General features: G+C 35.5%; 1 protein-coding gene across 2 annotated transcripts; it reads left to right on the top strand.

The window, feature by feature from the left end:
* The first annotated feature begins 3,996 nt into the window (after nt 1–3,996).
* LOC149550246 (GDT1-like protein 5) lies at nt 3,997–26,514 on the top strand. 2 transcript variants are annotated; one of them, XM_089793339.1, is made up of 14 exons: nt 3,997–4,092; nt 4,213–4,326; nt 4,431–4,497; nt 4,848–4,916; nt 9,478–9,537; nt 9,703–9,750; nt 24,678–24,766; nt 24,867–24,903; nt 25,058–25,114; nt 25,367–25,435; nt 25,555–25,599; nt 25,716–25,777; nt 26,058–26,130; nt 26,222–26,514. In XM_089793339.1, exons 3-14 carry the CDS (start codon nt 4,477–4,479, stop codon nt 26,294–26,296), a joined length of 705 nt encoding a protein of 234 aa, XP_089649465.1. In that variant the 5' UTR covers nt 3,997–4,092; nt 4,213–4,326; nt 4,431–4,476; the 3' UTR covers nt 26,297–26,514. The 2 variants fall into 2 exon arrangements, with proteins under 2 accessions (XP_089649465.1, XP_089649464.1); XM_089793338.1 differs by lacking the exon at nt 3,997–4,092 and having other exon boundaries at nt 4,141–4,326.
* The last annotated feature ends 454 nt before the right edge of the window (nt 26,515–26,968 follow it).

Raw genomic sequence — 26,968 nt, 5'->3', positions numbered from 1 at the left:
ATTCGCCACTAAAGTTATGGCCAACATATGGCCGATATGTTGTAACCCTAAAATGACATAAAATACTTGTATAAAAGGGTTTAGGGTTAGGTATTTTTCATTATGTTGTGATGCAAAATTGCTTCTTGTGGCGGTATTGAGCTGTAAGGGATTACGGATTGTAATCAGGTTGTAATCACTGGATTGTAATAAGATTGGATTTGTTGTTTGGTGGATGTAGCCTAGGGATTGGGTGAACCACGTTAAATCTTGGTGCCTTGTGTTCATTTCTGTGTGATCTATTATTTTCTGTTATTGGTTATATTTGCATGTAGTTTTATTTTTGTTCGTGGTTTATCCTAACAAAGTTCACTTTCTGGAGTCCATTAGAGAGGTTAAATCCATAAGAAAAGAGTTTTTTAATCCTACACCAGGGTCTTATTAATAAACTGTATAAGTTTCACTTGGCCCTTTGTCCCTCGATTAATGTGTCTGTCCAAGTTGTGTCGCATAATGAGGCCTCCCCATCTGGTTCGACATAGGACATTTCTCTCCCCTAGGTTGGTACTAGTAGGAAAAGGTGTGTCAAAAATCACTTTAAAAAAGAAGCCATTTCTCCTACTTTTGATTCCAAGAATTCCAAAGTAAAAAGAGCGAAGATCCCCCACAAAAACCCGACCGTTGAAAAGAGAGGCAACAAAGCAGTTTTAACATTAACTCAGATGATTATATTGAAGCCCTTAAAGCCCATAGGTCAAACAGACTAGCAAAAGAAAAATGCAAAAAAGCCCTCAAAGCTAGTGAGTCCACCAAGTCGAAAGCATCTAATGGACATTCTATTGATGAGTCTTCCCAACACTCTTCCAATTTGAAGAAATAACTCCTCCCCCTTGTGATCAAGGACATGACTTCTGGGTGCTCCATTACTCCTCCCCTTTCCCCTCCCCATGGTCCCAGTAATTATCCTTCCCAAACCTTGACTTTGAGCCCCACCCCTAATGCCTCCTCCCCAACAAGTAGTTGCTGAGGAGCTAAAGCATGACACCAACACCCTCAAATTTGGTGGTATGGTGGGCAAAATCAAACACTAACTTCCAGACCTAGAGGAGGCTATGAAAGGGTTGAAGAAGGGTGTTGCATGACTCACCAACAAAATGCATAACACTAACAAGTTTGTCATTAAAGTGAAGCACGATTGTTTAGTCACCCTTTGTCTGATGGTGGAAAGGATTGTGTGTGTCAAGCTAAAAGCTGATGAAGATTATACGGATCTCTTCCAATTCCTCGAGGAGGAATGGACCTCGACCCTCCTTTCTAAGAGACTGGGAGAGAATGCTAATGTTTAGTTGGTTATGGGAATCTCTCCCTTTTACCATCTTGTGCATGGTAGCCCTAGGGGCTTTATTAGTTTTTTAAAAACTATTGTTGTTATTGGCCTTGCATGACTCATCTTTTATCTAAACACTTAGTTTAACTGTGCTACTCCTGTTAGGTTTAATTTTGTTTTAAGATACTATGCTTTGTTCTATGTTTTTGATTGAGGCAAAAAGTGGATGCTATGTGATGTTGTTAATGTGCTAGATGTTGATAATCCTCTAGTCCCAATTGTATCACATACCGACACCCTCTTACTACTTTTTTATTCAAAAACATACCAAAGACAACATAAATGTTTTACTAAAATTTGTATATAAACAAAATTATTATTTTTAATTAAAAGAACTATAAAGTTATCTAACCAATAATTAAATTAAATAGCTTGAAAGGAGCTACTCATGATAATAATCTTAAAATTTGGAATATTGGAAGAGAGAAATATTAACAAGAGACACAATGTGTCAAAGTTTTTGCCAATAATTGGAAAAGAAGTATAATAGAGATTTGTAGATAGAAAGGAAGGATAGAAAGAGAGAGCTAAAAGAGAGAATGATATGTTGTTATAAGGACAAGTAAAGGTAGAATGATAGAGAGAGTTGAAGGGAATTTTAAAAATATTAATAATTATGATATTTTAAGAAATATATAAATAACAATAGAAATTATATTATATGAATGAACTACTCATTTCTACCAATTTAATTATAAGTTGAAATATTTAATTAAAATAAATAAATTGTTGATTACTTAATTCAAACTATCAAAATATCTAATAAGTTTGAGAGGTAGTATTAATTTAACAATTTGTAAAATGATATTAAAAAAATTAGATCAAGATTGTAAAATAGTAGCTAGTAAAACATAGTATAAACTTATAAAATAACATTTTACAATTGATAAAAATAAACATTAATGTAAAACTAATAAATATATTTAAAATAAGAAATAAAAAATATTTAACTCTATATTTGAACTTGGTAAGAAAAATAAATTGTGATAATTAATATTGATTAGACATTTAATTTTCTTCAAAGTGGTGTGAGGTGGAAGATAAAAATATTACTTTTTTGAAAATCTAATAAACATGTTACAAATGTGGAAAAAATAAAGTTGTAATTAATGCATGATAGAGTTGTTAGAAAAATATTTGTATTTTTGTTGGAATTTTCTCCCTACCTAAAATAGAATGGTCTAATAGAATAAATAGAAAATGTGATTTGTAAAATATTTGAAATTTATTTTAATCTTTTAAATCTATGAATTGATTGGTCAATTTAATTGAAAAATTGAATTGCATGATATGCCAAAGGGAGGAACTAATAATCTTAGGGCCCGTTTGGTTGCTGGAATATAAATTAAGCATTGGCATTCGAAATGCCGGCTTTGGGATTCTAGAACTTGGAATCCAGATTATGATTAGGGAATCCAATTTGGAACTGTTTGGTTGACCAAGAATTCATTGTGAAAGTACACATTTCCTCCGTTTGATTGCACATTGTGGAATTGGAATACTAGCCAAAATAACATGCAAAATATTATCATCCAGCTGTAGCATTATCATCATGCAAAAAAAATCAATACTTATTAGGTTTGTTGAAGTCCAAACATTTTTAACAAGTATAAAAAGATTAAGTCATGTTGAAAGTAAACATTATCATAACGGATGAGGACGAGATTGTACTACTGGATACTAAAACTTTTATGACTCTTGCTCTATAAAAAAAATACCATTGATTATAATTCACATAATTACTGATATGAAATATATATATTGTTCAAGTCTTGTTGAATGAATCCGAATCACAAGAATTGATGAAATAAGAGTCAGAAACATCCCATTAAAAAATATATATCTGTAGAGATCCAATAAAAAATTTGATCATCACAACATTCAAACTCACAGGTGCAAAGTCTAAATGTTTATATTAAAATTTTACGAAATCTTACCTGGAAACACTTTTACGTCAGAAAAAAATCAACAGAGTAAATTGTTTTTGTCCTGCATATAATTCATTTAACTGAGAAACAATGTATGTGAAAAGTTATTTCACCAAACTTTTTTGCAGTAACTACTGAGGCGGATCAGGCGGAAAAAGTCTGATAAATTACTCAACAGTGGCAAATATATGAGCAAGTAATAGTGGAAAATTCCCCCTCCATTTATAAAAATTAAATTTCAAAAATTAGTGCAAAAAAATGTGCCTCCAAATGAACATCCAGAAGTCAAACCCAATTAAATTTTACTTTAGTTGAAATCTTCATTTTCAAAAAATGGGAATTAAAATGGGAATTCCAAATAACAAGTATTTTGAAGGAATATGGAATCCTTGTTTTGGGGGTCAAATGGGGATACCAGATTCCACTTTTTCCCAATTCCAATTTCGATTGTGCGGACCCAAACAATGGATTAGAATTTTTTTAGAATTTTGAATGCCAATTCCATTCTAATTCCAGCTACCAAACAGGCCCTTAAAGTTTTGGAACATTTCAAAATTAAAAGATCCGTTTCATAAGGATTTAGCCACATCTTTCCAAAAAGAGAGGAAAATTGGGTTTAAACACTTTTGGACTGCTTTGCAAAAGGAATCGTATGCGAAGAAATGGTCAAATGATTATTAGTATTATTATATTAGTGGTCAAACGATTATTAGTATTATTATACTAATAATAATAATAGTAAAGAAGACCAGACTTCTTACAACATCAGACGCAAGACACGTGAGCACGCCAATCCAGGTTCTGGTTTACTCGCCTAATTAATAATAACAACGCTAATCCAGATGCACACTTTTACTTGCATTCAATTCACGCAAAGATCTTGTTGAGATTCATTGCACCGATGTAATTTGATTTCAGACGAGCAAAAGCTTACAACGGATTTGGAAATCGTCGGTTGCGATGAAATTTTGACAACCTAGCTGTTCGTTTGGTGGAATTCAAATGAGAATTCGTTTACTTTGAGGACAGTTGGTAAACCAACTGATCTTTTGGCCGAATTTTGGTGTTTTAAAAAAAATCCTTTGGGTTGCATGTATTTCTGTAGTTGAGTAATCAGATTGACTCATCGGTATCAGATTAGGAGATAAGTAACCTGTCGGGTGTTGCACAGCAGAAGCAGTAATGGGTGCTTCATTAATGGAGGTATGCACATGAATGCCTTCCTTTTCTTGCTTGAATATTTATCTAATTTGTAGCTTTTATTCATCCCAGCGTATCAAAGAAGGCATCAGTCTTGTCGGCAAAACTATTGAGGAAAATCCTATTTTCTTTTTGGGTGGGCGTGTGCTGTGATGTTCAGATTAGTTCCCTACAAAAATTCAATCATTCATTTATGATACCCTTGGCCTAATCGAAATTACAACACAGTTGTATATTTGGCTCTGTATTCAGTCAATTTCTGTAAGGAAGTTCTAAAATTCCACTTCCACTTTTTCATATATTTGTGTTTAAAGATCCTGACTATGTTGGCCCTGCATATTGGTTATCTGCAGGCATTTACAAAGTCTCTTGCAATGACAATTCTTTCAGAGATAGGGGACAAGACCTTTTTCGTGGCTGCCGTAAGTCTATAACTTAATTGCTGTTAATAGGAAAGTTCTTGTTTTAAGTGTTAGACTGTACGCATGTGGTCAATATAGTGTTATAGAGCAATTGCAATTGTTTGGTGCTGGAAACTGCGGAAGTTTCAAGAATAGATTAATTAACAGTTCTTAGCTGGATCTTGTGTTGTGCTGCCCTTTTTTGAAATTTCATTGTTATCGTGCATGCAATCTTTCCTTTATGTTAATTCTGGATTCTGCATTTATGGTTTGGATATATGTTTTTCTTTCTTTTTATTGTTTTGAATCGATTCTCTAGTAACGCAAGAAAAACACATAAAAAATAAGGAATGCAGCTTTTGGTATATGTTTTTTGTTTGTCTGGATGGATAATGGAACTTGTATTTGGAGATTGTTTCTAGTTTAATCCTGGAAGTGCATCAGTTTTGATTGAATTAGGCACTGTTTATTTGTGATGGAGTATCATTTCTCAATTTGGCAACTTTTTAAATGCTTTTTCTTTTACTGACAATTTTCTAGTTTGTGCTTGGTATTTTAATTGGATGGTTCAAGGGAAACATTTGCACTTTGATATTGTATATGGCTGTGCTTGGCTCTGCGTTTAATGTTTATACAGCAACTCAACTTATTTGGTGCCGGGAATCCTTCATCATATGGCTCTGCTGTGTGTTGTTGATTAGTGAAGAAACATTAGGGGCCAGTATTATAGTGCTTTTATGAGTTTGGGTAGCAGCTTGTATTTGAGTGCTTTAATGAGTTTCAAATTTATCACGTAATTTGAATGGATGATTCTAGGGACCTATCAACCTTGAATGCAACATGTATCACTTGTTCTAAGGTATGGACAATTGTGGGTCATGACATCATGTCCGATGATGCCATGCCTTATTGATGATTTGAAATCTGACCATTGGATTTTGACATTGCCTAATCCAAGAAACAAGCCTAGTTGTCTCATTTGTTTTTGATCCTACATAGCCGGTCAATATTGCAAAAATTGCATTATCTCTGCTCTGGAAGTATGCAGGTTAGTAGGTGAAATTGCAGTTGTATCTATGGTTCTAGTTGAACCATTAAATAATTGGTTATTTTATCTTGTTTTGGTTTGAAACTTTAGTTATTTAACTTTTAGATTATTATTGTTATTGCATAGTGCCAGATTTTGTACACTACAGGTTCCTGGGGAAGTTTTCTAAGATAACATACAAGCTTTGGAATAAAGTAGAATGTTTTATGCAGAATCTTTGCTCTATCTTTATTAGCAATGAAGTGACATTTACCATAGTCTTGAAAAGAAACCATTTCTCAAATGCATCATCTTTCATGTTCCTTTGTCACAAGGAAGCATTGTTTTTCCCTTGCTTGCTATTTAGCTGCACATTACTATCAATATAAGATAGTCTGATCTCAAACTCAGATAAGCCAAAATCCTTCTACAAGGTTAAAAATTGACGCTAATTACATGGTTATTCTTTTACCTTTCAGATCTGAATTGAGCTAATAGGGCAGACTAGGTGGTGGCAACAAATTCATTACAATAAATGTCTCCCTAGAAGCTAGCACCCCAATTGTAGAAGGATAATTGATTCTTCCAATTTCCTACATTCATATATATTAGGCTCATGGGATTCATAGGTGCCCCATATATCTTATCAAAATGTGTGTGACAATGTCATTCTACTTATGCTGACAGAGCAATTTTGTGAAGTGTACTTTGGTTTGGAAAACATAGAACTGTTGGAACATTTCCTATCACTATCAACTCATCTATTTTGTTTGTACTTATTGCATCACAAAGGATTAGATGACAAGTTATCTAAGCTGAATCTATAAATTCATGATGAAAATCTTTCTTTGATCCCAATGAGACCATAGAAAAATTTCTTAGCTCTATCTACAGACACAAATACAACTTAGAAAACTTCTGGGCATATTGTGGCAATGAATATGCAGTTAGAAAGAAGAGATACACCATATTAAGTGTTTTTTAGATTAGAGCACGTGGGATTTCATATGCCTCATGGAATAGTAGGCGACGAAAATATTTTGAGTAGTACCTATACTAAAAGAAGTGTTCTCAACTTACTTATTCCACTTGTAGATTGATCTCAGTATAGAGAATTCATTGGAAGCTTCAAGCAAAAATGTCATTTTTACAGATGCACAAGGTTCAAGAATTGCTCATCTTGCGACTCCCATAGTGGATAAAGATGAAAGAGAATTGTTGCCATGTAAGTATCAAATCTCAATGTCGACTTGGGAAAACAAATAAGGGGTGCTTAAATTCAAAACAGGCAATCAAGTGTTGCTTCTGTTGTTTCCAGGATGGGCAAGGATCATAAAACCAAACAAGTGCCAAAAGAACAAGTGAAGCATTTGAATTTTTACATTAAACATTTGGCTGGTCCTCTATGGTTCTATAATGACCCTATTGCTACTCTGGCTGCAATTCTCAGGGAGATGCTTCAGTTATAGAGGAGATGAAATACATTTCAAGTGCCACCAAACAATGGCTGAGTGTTCTTTTTTGCATTGAATTGAAGGTCATTGATGAAGCCATGGCCGAGTGTTTTTTTTTTGCATTGAATTGAAGGTCATTGATGAAGCCACGGGCTTACATGATAGAGCTTAGAAGGATTCTGATGTGATTAGGGTTTTATTGGACAAATGCAAGGAGGAACTACAAACACAACCAGATCTCCTGCTGCAATTAAAGGCCACGTGAAAGCTCGCTTTTTCTATCATTCAATGAAGTCATTTTGGACAGACCCAATACTTCTTTTTTAGAAGAATGGATAAAGCTTATAAAACTAAGAATTGACTTGCTCGAGGAAGGTATTGATAAGATGGAAGCTGGTCATAGTGATATTGTTGATGTTATAATGGAGACACAAGATCTAATTGAGAAAACAACAGGACATTAATATAATAAAGTTCAAGTTGTTAATATTGCTGATACTTTCAAGCAGTTTTTGGTTGAAGTAAGTATTAAACCTCAGTCAACCATTTAGTTTTGATTCTTTCTCCTTGGATAAATTGATGAAGATGAAATTTTCATCAAAGAACTTGAAAAGTAGATGGTCAAAAAGCAGGTGAAAACTTGTCAATGACAAATTTACATATATTTTACTTGCTTGAAGGGAAATTTAATTATAAAATGTGAATTTCCCTTTCACATAAAGCTAAGTTGCCGGTTCTGGTATGGATCCTGATTTGGGTTTGTAGATCCGGTTCACAGAATCTATAAGAAATATTTGTATAATAATATATAAATAATAAATATAGTATATTTATAATATTATTATATATAAATAAATTAATACGAGGACTGAAGCAAAACAAACGTCTTCAATGTATCGTTGCCGGGCCAAAACTGAATATGGAATCTGGTAAGAACGGGACTCTTATCTGACAGCTTAGCCAATGGATCTGGTAATATAGACAAAATAAACTTTAGGAGGTGGAAAACCTAATGAAAACATAGGCCTGTCACATCATTGTTTTCACAGCAAATGCATTTTTTACTCAATTAGTCAGGAGTTGAGAACATCTTACCAGTCTTGAAGGATGTGACCATAAATTTTTTAGGTTGAATTCAATATTTTACAGGTGGTCAGCTGGTGTATTTATCTTTTTTAAAGAATTTTGAAATCTCACCATTGCAAACTTCAGAACAAGAGTTCTAACATCTTGTAGGGTGTTAGTTTGAACATGGTTGATCCTTTCAGTATTACATCAATTATTAGCATTATATCTTCTTCCATATTTAGTGATTGTATGCTTAGGACAGCGGCTAATTTAAGATCTTCAAAGAGTTTCATAACATGTGCTTCCTTGTCAGTGTCATGGGGGATGAAGAAAGAAGCCATCCCCCATTCTGAACCTGAATTAGACTTGTTGCTTTGGCTGCTCTCAGATTTGTCTTGAAGGTACCATCTTCACTTCTGCAAATTCTAATGGTGGGATTGACATTTTGGTTTTGGTATAACCTTGAACGGTGTGTCAGACAAGTTCAATTTTTATGGCTGATAGTTAAGACCATTTAATATGACCATCAGAAATTCCTGCAATCTTACTAATTTGTTCTAGTATCTGTATCCGAATTGACTCAGTTATGATAAATCATGAATTATAATGATTTTATCTGGCATGGAAAAGTGCTATGTGCACTCTTTGCCAGTTTTCAGAAATAATAGGCTGGTGCTGATAGGGGATTAACATTTCAGATGTGTTGCTTGCTTGGCTTTGTATCAATGTCATTCATTAGCATGCTTTGAATCCATAGATTAGCCCGATGGTTTACTGCTGCTTATGAGTAATTTGTATATTTATAACTCACATGGCTTTGCTAATAATCTCTTGCACTGTTTCCAATCTTAGGATATGGTTAATGTTCAATAAATGCTTGTTCAAATCTAGATGTGTATCGATCTTTGAAATTCTTGTGACAATGGGCTTGTTCAATTCTCTCATTGCATAGAAAAATACAAATTTACTTAGAATAGGTGAGTTTTTCTATATTTGAGCTTACATTTTATTATTATTTATGTATTCAATAAAGATCATGGCAATGCGGCATTCAAGAAGATTGGTTTTAGCTGGATGCCTGGCCGCTCTCACTGTAAGTGCAGTTATTTTGTCTGTTTGAGTTTTGCAAGCTAGTTATCTCTGTTTATCAATTGATGGTAACTAATGCTATCTGAGCATAGTTTCCGATCTTTAGCACAGCAGACACTTGTTGGTGAAATTAATTTGCAGTATGAATTAATGTTTCTCTACAATGCAGGTAATGACTATTATATCTGTAGTTTTTGGCTGGGCTGCACCAAACTTGGTAAGTTTGAGTTTGCATTTCCTATTTGAGTTCAGAATCTTTGAACTATATTGTATTTTTGTTTTGGTTCTTCCATGATCTGCATCATGAATATAGGCACATAAAAACAGAATAATTTAGTATTTCTAATTACTAAGCAAGTCTAGATGGCATAGTCCGGGATATGCCACGCTTCTTTAACGTATTGAATCATTGATAATATCATGTATCTCTAATGCATGGACTTTATAATATTAAGTCCCAATGTTGCATGTTATGATCAGCATGACATTCGCCATTGATCAAGGCCCTTGGTTGCTTTAGTGTTTAATTTTTATGAATGTTAGGCTTAACATCATGGCTAATACTGGGTGCTTTGAAACTACCTCAATCTAACATCTTGAAGGTATGTGCACTAAAATTTGGGTGGTGTATTACATGGATGTTGGAGTGGCACACATTTTTTGAGCCTTTTGGTTGTAGAGCTGATCTGTATAATGTTGTGAATGAATGTCTATGGAAAATGTGTCTTAGAAAATGATCAAGTGCCCACGAGGCAAAATGGAATTTTTGGAGTTGGTATTATAATTCTATTGTAAATATAAATTAAAGTGTGCATGAAAATTTGACAAATATTTTTTGGGAGAAGAGTAGAAGCATCAGTCATGTATCACTCCAGAAATGTTTCTGAAGTACTCCATCCCATTTCTAGTTTGATTTCACGAAATCTTAGATGAGAGATTTTATGAATTATAAAAGTAAAACACATCACACAAATGACTTGCATTCTTGAAGCTTATAGGTTACAAGTATACATCGATATTGTAGTCTATCTCTTATGTCATGGAGACTGGACCACCTGGGATTTCAACTTAGGCCCTTCCGAGTGCATCTCTAGGTGCTCTGCCATTTTCGCTACTGGCCTGATCTGGTTTGAGAATTCTGGAGTGTGACCTTCCATGGTGATAGGAACTTGCCACAATAAGTCTTCTCACCTTCACTTCAACCTTAGAGAAATCCTCATGACGACCTCAATTCCTCTTAGTTCCAAGTTCAACTAAACTTCCAATTTCTTCAACTGTCTTTCCTTGGCATTTGCCTTCAACTGGTGAAATTTGTGTTCTGACTTTGGTGGACTTACAAGCATGTAAGGGGACTTATTTTTCGTCAACATTGGCATAGCTGGTAGCTTGAATCCATTCCTAAGCTTTCCCTCTTTACCAATCTCAGAAGTTGCTCTAGAAATTCTATTAGGTCTATAAGCCCCTAATTAGGTCTTGTAGAACAGGTCTTGAGCGTTTTCTCCAAACTTTCCATAACAACCCCTTAAACAAATTTGATTTATGGATACCCTTTTCAGAGACTCAAGAGATTTACTAGGCCTCTCCTCCTGGCCATATCCGTACAATCCTAAACCACATACCTAGGGTTTATAAGGGTTTTAGACCTTTACCAACCTGTCTCCATTCTCCACTCTTCTAATCTTACCAATTGGATTGGCAAGATCCTCAGCTCCTCAAGGAAGCTTCTTCCCTCTCCAACACTCCTTCTCCAACACAAGTTTGGAACCAACTCATCAAACTTTCCATGTTTGACCTCATTCTCCACTCTGATACCTAGCCGGGCTATACTCTGGCTTGCCTAGGGCTTGTCAGCATAATTAGCTATCCTAATGTATGGGTCTCCAATCTTCTTAGGACTAATGTACAATGAGTATAGCTCCATCACCCCTGATTTCAGTAGGTTTCAACTGTGGCAATGAAGGCTATGATCCATTCTTTCAGCACTGCCCAGTTATGGCCAGAAACTGGCAGTGTTTGAAAAGATTTTTATTGAACACTTCAAACTGCCAACTAGACTCCCTAATTATGTACAGAACCTCAACACGGTATATCTAACAGATTAAAACAAAAGCTAAGCTTATTCAATCCAAATACATACAATGTAATGAAAACACCATAACTCTGTGATGGATTATCCGCACAATGCTGTACACTATGAACAATCTGGACCAACCAACCTTGGCAATGGCTTGGAATGGTGTTAAGTGGTCTTCCTCTAACTGATCCAACTGATTCTTGGTTTGTAGCAACTCCCAAAACCCGAGTTGCATCATTGTGCAAAAAGTTGTCACAAAGTTGCAATGTTGCAAAGTTGTCAAGTTGACAACGTTTGCAACTTTTAACATTTTCAAGCAATTTTTGGCTTCCTTGCCTATATATGACATAAAATCATGCCAAATGTTACCTTAAGACTATTTAGACCTATTTGAGGCAAATTCACACCTTTGACCCAAGGTTTGACTTGTTGACCAAGTTTTGCTAGCTGAGCAACTTTTTGCCTTTAATTGGCAACTTTGGCTTCCATGATCACTGAGATTAAGACCATGAAGAAAAGACATACAAGAAAAACATACAAAACACACAAACTAGGCTCTCAGTAGCACTTATTGCAACCTTGACTCACTCTTGAGTCTTCAAACCAAAATGTGTTCTAGGATTTGAGTAGATCTCATGGCTAACTTTGAGAGACAAATGGCTCAGTAATCTCAGACTGTCTTTGATGCCATGTTGAAAGCACAAAACATTAAGGATTCTATCCTAGAATCTCTCATTTGCAGCTTTAGTGGCTCTGCCATTTGAATTGCTGGTTCTGTACAATTTGGGATATTTTTAGTTTGACAGCCCAACTCCTAGCCCACTTTTAAGCTACACACACCTCAACCTCACTTGGATTTGCTTTGATATGGTTGTGAATGCATTGTAAGACAGGACTCCGATCTAAGATATCTGAAGTGCACATTTGGGTTCTTTGCCACTTAGGTGTTTGACTCTATACAATATACGGAGTGTGGATTAATGATCGATTCCACCATGGCTAACTAGTAGGACAAATATCAATCAATTCCAAGCCAACTTAGCACCTAGTTTGTTTTAATTTACTAAATAAAGAATATGCACAAAAACATTTTGCGGTTTACTTATATGGAAATCTGTACTAAGCACAAACATATTTCTGAAAATGAGGACAAAACAACAGGTCATCCTGGTAATGCAGCATGGCTCATTGTTTTTTGTGCCATTTGTTCTATTTCAGACTTGAGAAACACCCAGTTTTTATTCTGTATCCCTACCATCTGTGTTTTTTCAGAAAAAAACCCTTGGTAGTCCAAATGAAAGAAACAAGTTGACCAAACAGTGAAAACAAAATTCAGCCTGCACTGATAATAATCTGCAGCTATAGCAAGGCACTGGTTGCTCATCCTCTGTGTTCTTCAAGCAATTTTTATGTAGGTCTTTTCAACTTCCCTTGGGCTTGTTCTTGGCCATACAAGTGACCTAACTTTTTGAATCAGGTTTCATGTTTACAATGCAATGCTGTTTGTAGTTTATGGTCATATTGCCTAAAAGGCTAAGTAGTAAAACACCTAATAGGATGTGATCAGAATTAGAATTCATTTTATACTATATTAATCTTTGTTAAAACCATGCAGAAATTAACCTCAAGCATTGGAACTAATGGATGGTAGCAATATTAATATACTATCTGATAATTCCACACCATAAAACTAGGCCTCTTTCCTCAAGGATATACCTCTCTGGTCAAAGTGCTTGGGTGTTTTGGTTTTTGTAGCTTTAGCCTATGCTCAACAACTAAAAATCAACCTTCTTGGAGATACCATTAAGACATAGCCATCACTATTACATTAACAAACCGTGAAAATTTGAAGGGAATAATTCCAAGTCTAGAAAATGGTGGAAAACATTCAAAACTAAGTTGGGTACATGTCATGCTCATCTGATATTAAAAATATCAATTTTGAAAATAGGCCTGTACCAGAAAAGGTTAAGAGTCATTCTGGGAAATCAATTCTCTGTTTAGGGAACTGAAATCATGAACTATGGACTTCAATCAAAGTTTTGGTCGGTTGAATGTGCTTTCAGAAAACTGGTGCTCAGGGAAAGGAGGATTTCGATGTTTTACTTCATCCCATCTCTCAGAACTCCTCTAAAGTAAGAGAAATCTTAGGGGTTTGGCTGAAAATTTCACATTCCTTATTCATACTTGTCATTAGGCTCATTACTAAAAGGAAGGATGACGTATGCACTACAATTTTATGTCACATCTGTGGGGCTAAGTGAAGATGGACATGGTTGCTTCATGATATCACTTAGAATATCTCTGTTGGACAATCCTTGATAAATCTTTATTAAGAACTTGAGGTTGTAGTAGGCAACTTGTAATGTAATTCTAATTTTGTCATTGTCCCGTTGAAAATTATACCCATCCATCCTCAAAGAGAAATTTATTCCTTTGATGAAGAATATGCAAGGACCTGTAGTTTATATGTAATCAAGTCTTCAATTTTTGCTTTTTGAGTTCCATTTGGCAAGCTCTCACTCAAATCTTTGACATGGGCATAGAAATAAAGGTCATTAGTTGATCTTACTTTATCTGTTGGCTTCCAATGTTTGGTCATAAACTGTAAAGATTTTTCCCATTTGACCCATAATGAATTTTTGATCATCATCCTACTCACTATAGATTTGATAGCTGAAGTTATATAAAATTTCAGGAATGATCCTGGTTAGAGCCTTTGCAAAGAGCTAATGGAAGTTGAAACAATTTTATAAAGTTTTTACAGGAATTTTCAATCAACAAATGTCAACAAAAGATCAATTATGTTTCAATGATGTTTGGTTCTTGTATGGTTTGATTGAGAAGATAGTATGTTTATCTTGATTATGCGTGCAAATATTAAATTACTCTTGTGCTTGCAACTCCTTGAATTAATTAATACGCTTACTCTGTTTTGATCCAAATTCTTGATTCATTAGAATGATGTGAAGAAGTTAAATCAAGTTTCAACTAATATTAAATGTTAATCTGTCAAGTTTCAAACAACTAACATCATAAAGATAGACTGCATAGATAGTTGAGGGCACATGGAAAATTATTTGATGTGATTCGACCACTGTAGTGGATACTAACAACCAAGTATAACAATGATGTTTGGTGCAATAGACAGAAATTGGGTACCAGAAAGAGATGTTAATGATGGTTCATATGTTGGAAGAAGAATCTAGACACATTACAACACCTACTACAAGATGTCCAATCTAGAAAGAATTCATATATGAGAAATAACATGTTATATGATGGTTGGATCAAAACAAATGGCATTACTGTTTGCATCACTCACCAAATATACTGACATGGCAACAAATGGAGCAGGATTAAAAAAATTCTATAACAAACTTTTGTAACATGTAAAGACCTTTTTAAGAACTTGTTCGGAATATATGCAGTGTGTTAAGTAGCACTCTTGGTTGGTGAATGTATTCCAGCAAGAATGAAATTCATTATAGGGCAGGGCATCTCTTAGACAAGTGCCATATGTAATGTAACCAAAGACGAGTCTTCAAACTAGGTACAAATGACAACCCTCACGCAAGTATCAGTCTTTGAAATGCCTTACAGCATCCAATGCAATTTTTTCCAACCAATATAAAATTTGTGACTATTGGATGAAACAAATGTTTGTGTATGGGTTGTCCATTTAGAAGAGCAAGTACAAGTTAATGGACAAATGAATTCTGACCCATGTCCTTTCATTCATTACCATATGACATGACTGATAGCAGTCATCATGCATCTGGCACATACAGTAAATGGTCATGGTTGCATTCATCCTCCTCTTAGGCTTGGAATTGGGAAGTTTGGCAAGGACCTCATTTACAATCCCAAAATGGCGGCAAAATCTGGGAGGCTGGTACATCTTCCCTTGTAGGTGTTGTTACCCTAAGGTATGCCCCACCCAGAAGTTTAGTGATGGGGGATGCCCTAGCCTCCGTCAAGAATATTGGGGACCTTATGTTTATCCATTTGCACATGCTTTTATTAAATTAGTAGCTTGCAGTGCTCCTTTTGTTTTTGTGCTAGAATGTGGATGTTTTATTCTTATATTCTTTGAGACAGTGACCATCAGAGATATTTAGCCACCAAGCATCCTCCACTATGATCACCAACAGTAGACATGCATTAAAATTGCCAGTCCTAAATTATAGAGTAGCAATCACTAGTTTTCAAATTTGTTTTGAGGATTGTTTTGCAGCTTTGGGTACATTTACTGTTTTGTTGCAAAAATGAATTCAACAATAATTATCTTGGATAAATGATATATCACTAGAGGACAAAATCATGCTTGGGAAGAGCCTTTGGTGCATCCCATACTACATTTGGGGTTTGTTCTCAATCCAACAAGGTCATGTATACCATGAAACAATTGGGAAGAGAATAGGTGCATCCTATACTACAGTATGGGTCTATCTTTAATCCCAAGGGTTTTCAGAAGTACTGAGACAAGCTAGCCCAGTGGATTCCGATTTGTAGTCCACTGTTATCAAGTATGTCCAACCAGGGAGAAGTAGCTTCCGACATGTACCACATGATAACCTTATTGATATTGTCATCTATCTTCTTCACAATCCCAATAACAGTTCACATTGATAATGTCCGTGTTACACGCGACTCCAAGTGAACCCTCTTGATGCAATGGTTAACTTCAATTAACACTACTAAACGATGATGTAATTACCTGTGCAACCATTACCATATTATATCTTGGATAGCCTATAGAAATCCTTCACCTCCTTGAACCAAGTGAATGTTGGCTAATCCAAAAGAGACAACAATAGCTCTAAGGTATACCCTATTGGCACAGTCCAATAAAACCTACTAAATGTTACCAAAAAATAGCTAGGGTGGCCATCGACAACTTCACCTTTGTGAACTAGGCAAGCATTTGCTAATCCCTTGTAGTAGCCCATACATCGATCATTGGTATGGTCAGTTATTGCCTATAGCTACATAAATATCCTGATGGTTCACACTTATAAGAGTCATACATAATAAGATTGAGTACTGAACAAGTGGATAAGTATAACATAATCAACTGATCTAGGAGTCTTTAGACGAGTTCCTATGGGTTTGGGGTTGAGTTTCACAAACGCATAACAATCAGATAAAACGAACACAAGATGGTCTCAACTCAACATGCACTCTTGTGCAAATATTGACTATAAGGTAGTCAACCTATTCACTACTTTAGTTTGCTGATGAGAAGCACATAATGTCTTAAATACAAGTTATAAGATTTTCTTAACTCTTTTCCACTGTTTAACACCCAATTTACCTTCACCTAAAGCTTATAGAACAAGAAAGGTCAAGAAAGTTAGGAATAACCCCAATCCCTAGAGTTATCTCCGATCTAGACCCTTTACTAGAGACTTGAGGTCACAGGGGCATCTTAAACCCAAGGACTGCCTGTGTAGCCGCTTCCATATGGATCAAAGTCACTTGTAATTCTCTTGACAATATCTCTCAAAGAACCTACACATAAGCTCTCACAGCCATGGTTTTGTTAATGTTTTCCCTTAATAACACAAAGTTTGCAATCTATCAACACATTCTATAATACTTCCATCCACGCATGTCAAGATTTTAAAACTAACTTCACCACCTTTTTTATTCACTATGCAACGACTATGCAAAGTCCCAAAAGTCTAAAAGTGTTACAACACAATGGTCCTGAATGGTAAATTACCTTTACATAAACCTTGTTAGATACAACTTGCTAGCTCCTTCAGTTAGATGTGAAATTACAATGCACAAGGGATTTAGTATCAGGTTGTTTTATTGCTGATTAGATATCTTTGTCACGATTTATCCTTGTTAATCTCTGTGGTTGATGATGAAATTGAGGATCATTGCATCCTATGGAGTGTTGATATAAAAGAAATGGATTGCCACCTCTTTGACTAGTTTAATTGTATAGTGATTCTAGATTTGTTTTCAATTTTACCCTAGTCTAAAATCTCATGATTTACAGCCTGTAACAACAACACTAGTTGCTACTATTTTTTTTCACTTGACTTCAATTATTAACTTAATCACCCAATCATACATATTTCATTTAATCGAGAAATACTTGGCAATTTAAAAATTCCTCCGTTCACCATGGTGGTGACAACTCGTTAGCACACTATGTGATTACTCTTGATAGTGTCTAGGCTCAATAATTAGGACCATCCCTAGACCTAGAACTAAGCCTTGAGGGTTCACTCCTAATGACTCTACTTATGTATCCTCTTGTCGGAAGTTTAAGGATTTGTATATTTCAAACTTAGAGGGGTTTACTATCTCCTCTTGATGAGATATCTGATCTCTTTTTAATCTTGACTAATAGTTAAGGGTTTCTATGAACTTGGTCCCATTTAAATAAAAGATTTTGATTGCTACAAGGTATTGGTTCCATATCCATCATTATCAATAATTGGTTTACAAGCTTACATGTATACATATGAGGGTCATATCACAATCCCACATAGTGATTATCTTTAACATATGTCACATATACAAAGGATTAGCTCATTCACATCATAGGTACACATGCTAACTAGCTTTTCAATGCATCACATACATAATGAGTAGCTTCAACATGTATCAAAATAGCGGCTAAATAATAAATAAATCACAAAGACAATAGTTACTAACTCATAAGCTTCAGAAATAAAATACTAACTGGCTCATATACAATGACTTATCATCTCCTATCCATAGCACATCGTAAAGAGAATGAATGTTGGTGCACTACTCTCTACATTGTGGGTACAATTCCTTTCCTTGGTCATTTGCACTAATGGATAATTGGGAAGATGATTCAATACATCCCATACTACAATGAGTGTTTGTCTTCATTCTAACAGGATGAAGTATAGCATTTCCACATTAAGCCGTGCCCATAATCATACTACGAGGTTGGTCAAGTTATCACCTACTTATCCTTCATTATAAATTCTCTTCCTTGTAGTCCATTGGACAACTAAGCAATGAGGACATCCATTGCAGGCATGTGGTTGGCCCTAGGCCCACATGCTTCTGGCAAAATCAGTCCAATTCCTCAAGATCAACACTAGAATCCTTGGCCTTAGTGGTAACCATCCGCTAGCTAGGTGGTAGAGTTGACGGTCTATCAATATAATACACTTCTTGACTACAATCAATCTTGAGCAGATAAGCTTATCTTAAGCAGTTCATAGGATGTATCCTTACGTGATCACCTCAGATAGAGGGGACTAGTCTACATGCTAGAGGAATACAAACCTTTACTTATGCCCTTGTAGGGTCCTAAGTCCATCTGTTTCCATATAAGTTAGCACATGTTCTTGGCTTAGCTTTACAACTAGAAGAGATGTTCCTAATTTTGAACAAGTAGATCACAATTGATTGATCTAGGATTACATACATAAATTCTTACAAGTTTGAGATTAAATCTCTCTAACATAGAAAATTCTTAGAACCAATGCATTATGGCCTTGACTCAATATGTAATGTTCCCGTTATAAAATAAATCATCAATCAAACTATTGTTAATGGGCCGATTGATTTAATATATCTTGGACACATTTTTGTTTTGTTTTTGTAGTTTGTGTAGCTGTTGGCTATCTTTGTACACCCTTAGAAAGTTTTCCCCGACGGGTGTTTAAGCACGGCTTGTAGGTAGTCATTATCTATGCGATTTGATTATAGTTCTTTGTATTGTGAATTCCTATTGGGATTCTCTGTTTTTCGCCATTTCGGAAGTGAAAGATCTTCCTTATTTAGCCTTTCTAATTTCGGTGGGATTCAACCCTCACCTTATCAGAGGGGTTGTGTTGTCAAATCAAATCCATTACTGAGTCCTTGGTTTTAGTGATCCTAAATCTTGTGTGTACATTGTATGCTAGTTGTCAATGCTTCCAAGTTGCTCAAACCATAATAAAAAATGGAAATACGCTTTGTTTATTAAAACTATTAATGATATAATCAAATGTATGGACTCTTATTGTTGATAAAATAAACATAGGTCTAACTAATAAGTTAGATATGTCATTCACCTTCCTCTCATTTCCTTCAAACATTAGAGTAACCATTTGACAATGATAATTTATTGTAAGATTCATGAACTTACACAGACACAAAACTAGAATAAAAGACTTAAATGCTAAATACACTCTTTAAAAATCATCTAAGCTTTTTCTATAGTCCATAAAAAAGCTAATGGAATTCCAAGAAAAGATCATCATAACAATGAACTATCGACTCCTTTAAATAACAAGTCTTACTAGCAAGAGTATTTTAGGGTAATCAGTCATGCATCCGATACATAAGAACCCCCAAATTATAATTGGCATCACTTATAATGGTATCAGCTAGAAATCATCGACCTAAATTTATTACCAATGTTGCATGGGTACTTGTACCCACACCCCTGGTACACGTACCCACGTACCCAAGTACTGGGTACATGTACCCACGTACTTGGTGGAGAGCATCATAGCTAAGGACCTTGATTAAAAATTCTGATTATTTTTTTCCAGTTTTTGCTTGCGTATCAGGTTGTTTATCAAGCTTAATTCAATACCTAATCAATTTGAAACTTTGATACATATTGATTAACAATAAACTTTATCACTGTTCAAGTCTGAAGTTTATCATTTGCAATATGTCATTGCCATATGATTTATGATCTTCTTGTTCATGTGTAAAGTCTGCCTTCACTGTTATGCATCTAAACATTTATCACATATTATTATTACAAACATATAGCAAATCTGAAACTGAAAACAACACATTACATTTGCAAACTTTATCACTGTTCTTGTTTTGAAAAACCATTGTCATGACTCATTATTTCGGATTTTCTATAAATATAAAAGTATAATTAAAAATGAAGTTTGACATACCCAAGTACCCCTGTCCCATATTTTGAAAAGCAGCCATACCATACCCATACCCATACTCTAAGTACCCCAAGTACCCTCGTTCCCATGCAACCTTGGTTATTACCTTTAACTAAGTAGTTAATTCAAAAGTCAATATATTTTGGAAAATAAGATATGGAGAAATATACTTTAAGGACAAAATTGAAAACGTTGATGACTGAGGCATATGTTTCCACCTCACTTATGTGCAATTTCCTGATGACCTGTATGCAAGAGACACCATGCCCTTTCCTGTCCCCGTGTATCTTTCTTCCCCTTTGAAATATGCTCTCCTTGTCTTTTAACACACATCCTCCTTGCCTGTGCCAAAATAAGAGCATGGGGATGTTGCTGTTGCAACAGTCCTGATAGACGTGTACACAAAATGTAGAGCACAGACAAGGCACATGAAATATTTGACAAAATGTTGCAAAGAGATGCAATCTCAGGGAACACAGTGATTGCAAGATTTGTAGGAAAAGGGTTTGATGAAATGGCCTTAGAATCATTCAAACAAATGTTATTGGCTGTGTACAGCTAGTTTCTTTGACATTGTCTTCCCATCCTGATCCAAAATGATCCTTACTACTTGTGATAGAATGGATGCTTCTAGACAGGGTATGACATCTATCCACTCAAAGATCATTCAACCTCTAGTGTAGGTTCTATTGTATGCAATCTTTATCTGATTTATTGCTTTCACCTCTAAAACTCATGCATGCAGCCTGACACTCCACCCCTATTAGTTGGAATCATTTGCCGTTGCATCAAAGGCTTGAACTGTCAATGCCTGATACAAATGCCAGATTTAACCAAGTCAACAATCTCCTCCTTAGCACTGACAGAGCCTTCAACACCCATTGAAGGGAGACTCGAACCCATGACCCAAGGCTCTGATACTAATTGTTGGAATCATTTGCTGTTGCACCAAAAGCTCAAATTTGCTGTTGCACCAAAAGCTCGAACTGTCAATGCCTGATACAAATGCCAGATTTAACTTGATCCATGAAGCTATGTCACGAATCTTCAAGGAGATGCTGACCACCAAGTCAATATATTCTCTTCATGTGATTACAAAAAGGTGCGTGTAGCTGGACTAACTAGTCAACTTATAGATAGCTACAATTTTCAAATCAGTGGTGTCTCATGAAATGCAATGTTGCATGATTAGCAGAAAATATAAAAAGACTCTTGAAACTGTCAAACTAATGTGACTGGCGGGTTTAGTCCTAATTCTTTGCCAATGACCTCCCCGCTAATGCCAAAATGGTAAGCCTTGGAACAAGGTATGAACATCCCAGAAAACATAATTGAATGGGTATATGTTTGATTAGTCCCTCCTCGCAATCCACCCCTGGCATCTGATGTTAAACTTGTCTTTTCCTCAGTCTGAGCAAAGTATTATTGCCGTACTTTGGATTCTCATCCCAAAATAGAGCCTTCCCCCAAATTATGCAGTCATAGGTGATTTAGAGCCTACCTTGATTGCTCTATTCTTTTTCTGATGTACGAAGAGATACCCATGCCTTCGTGAGTATTGTAGAGAAATGGAAAGGCTGTCATGCCCTACTAACTGTGTCATCTTTTCCTGCTCTAACTTGTTCCGTTCCTTATAATTAAAGATTGTCTCCTTGTTGGGTTGTTCATGTAAAATGACAACCTTTCTTTTCTTCCACAGTCATCATCGATGGAATTGGTGATTATGGGTATGTGACACAACCTAGGTATATCTTTGCCTTAGTCATGATGCCTACACAAACATACCATCAGACAACAAATTATAGTACCCTTTCCATAGTTCCTATGATAGTTCCCCTATCAGGGTTATTGCACTTAAGAGGTCAATAAACATCATGTAGTTAGGTAAAGCTCTTATTCTTTAGTTTGAGTCGAACTACATTAAGAGCATCAATTTGTAACACTAAGATATGGCTTATAATAGGTTGTTTTAGTGCCGCATACTGAAGTCATTATTTCTAATGTTCTTATGCATTTGTAAGCCGAATCTTGTATAAAATCATATTTCTAGTCCACAATATAAGAAGGTTAAAGCATTCCAATTTTTAGCCATTTGAGATTGCAAGACATTAAAATTTGAGATAGTAGAGCTTCCACAAACTTCTTCGGAATCATCTGAACATCGCTGAAGACAATACAAGCTTATTCCACTACCAGAGTTACAAACTCTCTTTTTGGATCTCCACAGTTTTAAGCTCTCTAAAGTTGATGAAGACAAAAGTCCTCTTCACACAGTCATCTATCCTCAACGTTACCATAGTTTCTGAGAGGATGCCTCAACTTAACAGAAACCCAAATCAGTGGACAAATAAGGCCTTGGCGATTCTTAATTGCTTCAGCTTCATATAATAGGCCTAGTGTACAGTGACATACACCAAGAAACAAGACTTTGGGCAGCCATCAACTACTACCAAGACCATTTTCCAAGGCACTGATCACTGGATTAATGCAGCTAAGCCTTTATCTTCCTTTCACTGTAAATTTTATGGAGAGGCCATTGTTCCTTTCAGAACTTGTTTGTAATCTGCTAAATGTGATGGAAACCCCCAATTTGTTGTATATTCTTACATCTATTGTGCAAACTATCCCCTGATTTTCCCCTTTTTTCCTCATTTTCTAATTTCTACCCTTCTCTCCTGTAGTTTTTCTCTGCCTCCTTTCCTTGGAGGCCATCTTTCCGCCATACTTTTATCCTCACATGAATGTTTCTGTCATTTCTCTTCATTTTTTTCTTCCCAGTCTCTTGGCACACTCTTCCCAAAATATGGATAAAGACCACTGGCCCAAGTTGGTTGTCGGGGAGAGGTTAGTCGATAGAAAGAAGACATGGATGAAACAAAACAGGGAGTGGTTGAGTATATTGGACATTGACTTGCAAAAATGTTGCAATACTAATGAAGAGACAAAAAGACTTGTGTTAGAAAAATTCAGGGCTGCCATGTGGCGAAAGCAAATGGGGTGAAAAAAAGCCCACTTTGTGAAAGACTTCTATCCCACTTGGGATCACGACGAAAAAGACTGCTTGTGGAAATTAAGGGCAAGGCTAGATTATTAGGGGCACAACTAAGAACCGGGTTCTCATCATTTAAGATATGAGATAGGTAGATGGACGGTTCCCAAAGAGGTTTGGGACGAAAGAACATGTACTTCTGCATCAAAGGAGTTGTTGAACTTGAATCTGAATGACACTTTATTTTTGAATGCACTACTTACCAAGATATCTGTGATCACTTTCAGAGCAATTTGAAGGAGTGCTGTCTAAAACATCTTTTCAAAAAAGCAAGGCTTCATAAAACTGCTGGTTTCCTGATAAAGATCCACAACCAAAGAGCTGACATTGAGAACATGAAGATGACCTAGGATTTGATTCTTGGTCCCTTAGACTGTTTGTGTTTTGGACGTCATTAACATTTCTTCATTTCAGTTCACTTCTCTTCCGCACCATTAAACTATTTTTCTTCTTCTCCTCCATGTCTATATAAATAATAAATGAGACAGGCCCATGTTGTTCTCTGTCACCAATCTCATCCAATTGATGGGTTCCCATGCCTTCATGTGGTACCAGTATTGATACCAAGTCTGATCTGCCTTTTTGAATATATTAATTTTAATTCCTTTCAGCACATTCACTACTCAGAAGGGGTATCATTGATGTTCCTTGAGTGGCCTTATGCAGCAAGGACTAGCCTGAAATTTCCCTTCAATTTCAGGAATACACAGGGACATGGGTACTTGTCTCTCAGAGCTAGGGATTCTCTAGTATGACAAGTAAATGAAAATTGTTTTCCTGTGGAGATGAATTCTTAGATCAGTGATCTTGAGACCTTTATACAATGTATGGATTGTTATTGCTTGATTTGGAATTTATCATCCGGGTTGTAACTGTTCTGTGCAAATCACAATTGAATGTTGAAATGTTCCAGCCTCCAGGTTCTTGTTTCTGTCTCTTTCTTTTCATTTTCCACATTTTTGGGGAAAAGTGCTCTTTCTGTGTTGGATTGTTGTAATCCTGGATCTCTATTTATATTATGTATGAAGAAGCATTTTTTTTGAGATTTCGTATTGTATTTTCTAATATTTTAACATTGTATAAACCAAATTTGTCATTTTGTAAAAATGATGCAGTTATCTCGGAAATGGACTCACATTATCACAACAATCTTATTCTTTGCATTTGGATTTTGGTCATTATGGGAAGGCATCACAGAGGGAGGGTGTGTTTATCTACAACTCCCCAAGTTACGTAGCTTTTACTATGTTTTTATCCTTTTGATATTCTACGATAAGGGAATAAAGGCACTTCTCCTTCCGCAGAGACTCTGAAGAATTGGCTGAGGTGGAAGCTAAGCTGGTTAGTTATGAATTAATTACTGTGGTTTGACCAATCCTTTTAACTTTTATATAATGAGTTGCTATTAAAGTACCAGGTTGCTTTCAATTAAAATGATGCAACTGAGGCTAATTTTATAAATTTGACTAGAATTATCTGTGGGTTCATTTTTCAGTCCACTGATTGGAAGGATAATGCCTCTTCTAATAAAGCAACAATAAAAGGGAGTAAGGTATGCAAGCAACTAAATTATCTGAAATATGAAATTTATAATTTTCTCCTCGCAAGTCGATGCCTTTGCCATATGACGGTTTCAGGAATTTTTATTCTAGCTCCTCTTTGCATTGCATTGAAAATATGAAACAGTGGTGTTTTGGGGGTTGGTTGCATGGTTCTGGCAATGAATTGGGTGTGTTAATACTTCTGCCTTCAAAAAAAACATGGTAGCTTGTTTTGTCAGTAACAATTCTGGTTATGTTAGTAGGTTGAAGATGATACGAAAAAACAGCAGAGACCATTCTTCACTCAGTTCTTTTCACCAATACTTCTCGAGGCAAGTAATCTGGTTTTGAACAAACATTATTAAATTACCAAATATGTCATACTTCTAAATTTAGGTGCCCATAAAGAATTACTGTTTTTAGTGTTGAAGGTTTCTATATCACTTTGCAGGCATTTTCCTTAACATTTTTTGGAGAGTGGGGCGATAAGAGCCAGGTATGCAATGCCTCTCACTGGATTGACCTTGGAAAGATAATTTTCTATTGAATGTTATTATGTTGATATGGATTCAGTTGGAACTGATAATCTATTCCATTCATATCAATTTGCAGATTGCTACTATAGGACTGGCTGCAGATATAAATCCATTTGGTGTAGTTCTCGGTGGTATTTTGTATGTATCTTCCTGGAAATAAAAGTTAAACTGTATTTTAAATTTTGATAATTTAGAGACCAGTTCTTTTTCTCCATATCTTTGTGTTTTACATATGTAATAACTGTTTGTACGTTACATAATGTGTTGAATTCTCATCCAGTCATAGATCTAATTATTCTGAGTAATATATTGTAAAAGACAAGTAGGATTTACAAAAGGTTTCTGGACCAATGACCAGTTAAAAACATTTTGCACATTAATTGGAGGGAATTAGAATGTTTAAATGCTGTCATTGCAGAGGGCAGGCTCTGTGCACTACTGCAGCTGTGTTTGGTGGCAAGAGTTTGGCATCTCGTATATCTGAAAAGATGGTAAACAATCTGCCCTGTATGATTTTCCTTCGGGCAGAATTCCAGTTCCGATTTTACTGATTATATTCTTTATCACCTTTTTGGCAAGCAGGTTGCAATTTCTGGTGGAATTCTTTTTGTTGTTTTTGGCATTCAGTGTTTACTGACAAAAGTGGAGAATGCATAAGTATCCACTAAGTTGTGGATGTTGACTGGAGATGATGTTTTCTGTCATTTCCTCTGGTTGTTGTACCCTTCAAAGTTTATTTGCTGGGACTGCAATGCTGCTTTTTCACAGCCAATTCTTTCACTGCATGCAATATTGCCAGGTGGATTGCTGCAATTACTGCAATGTAACTCTTTGGATTTTTTTTTAAACACTTTTAATTATTTTCTCTTGAGCAACTCTTCTTCCCTTCATAAATTGTCACGGCATTCATGTAATCTGACTTGCATTGGTGGGGTAGGCAGATAATTTGTTGCTTGAGATTGACAGGTTCAACATGTAACACCCCGCCAAGGGATCCAAAAGAATTAACCTAAAGTTTCACTAAGTTTGCTAAACATTTTTTTTTAAAGTAAGAATGTATAACATACACATCAAACACATAGTAGCGGAAGCAATAACATGTAATCATCGACCAATAACATACACATCAAATACATAGTAGCGGAAGCAATAACATGTAATCATCGAACAACATACATTGCAAGTTACATTTCTTAAGGATCCCAAGACGTTGAGTCACTTTTAAATTTAATTAATTCTAAGTCTAACAACTATCACATACATATGAAAGAATAATCAGAAAGTCCCATGTTCATAATATACATTTGTTCCGAATGCCTCTTGGCAAAT

Source organism: Cupressus sempervirens, chromosome 7, assembly GCF_028749045.1.
Source record: "Cupressus sempervirens isolate cs-2001-9-10 chromosome 7, ASM2874904v1, whole genome shotgun sequence".
Taxonomy (NCBI): Eukaryota; Viridiplantae; Streptophyta; class Pinopsida; order Cupressales; family Cupressaceae; genus Cupressus; species Cupressus sempervirens.
Note: the sequence above shows the minus strand (reverse complement) of the source record. Positions and strands in the feature narration are given on the sequence as shown.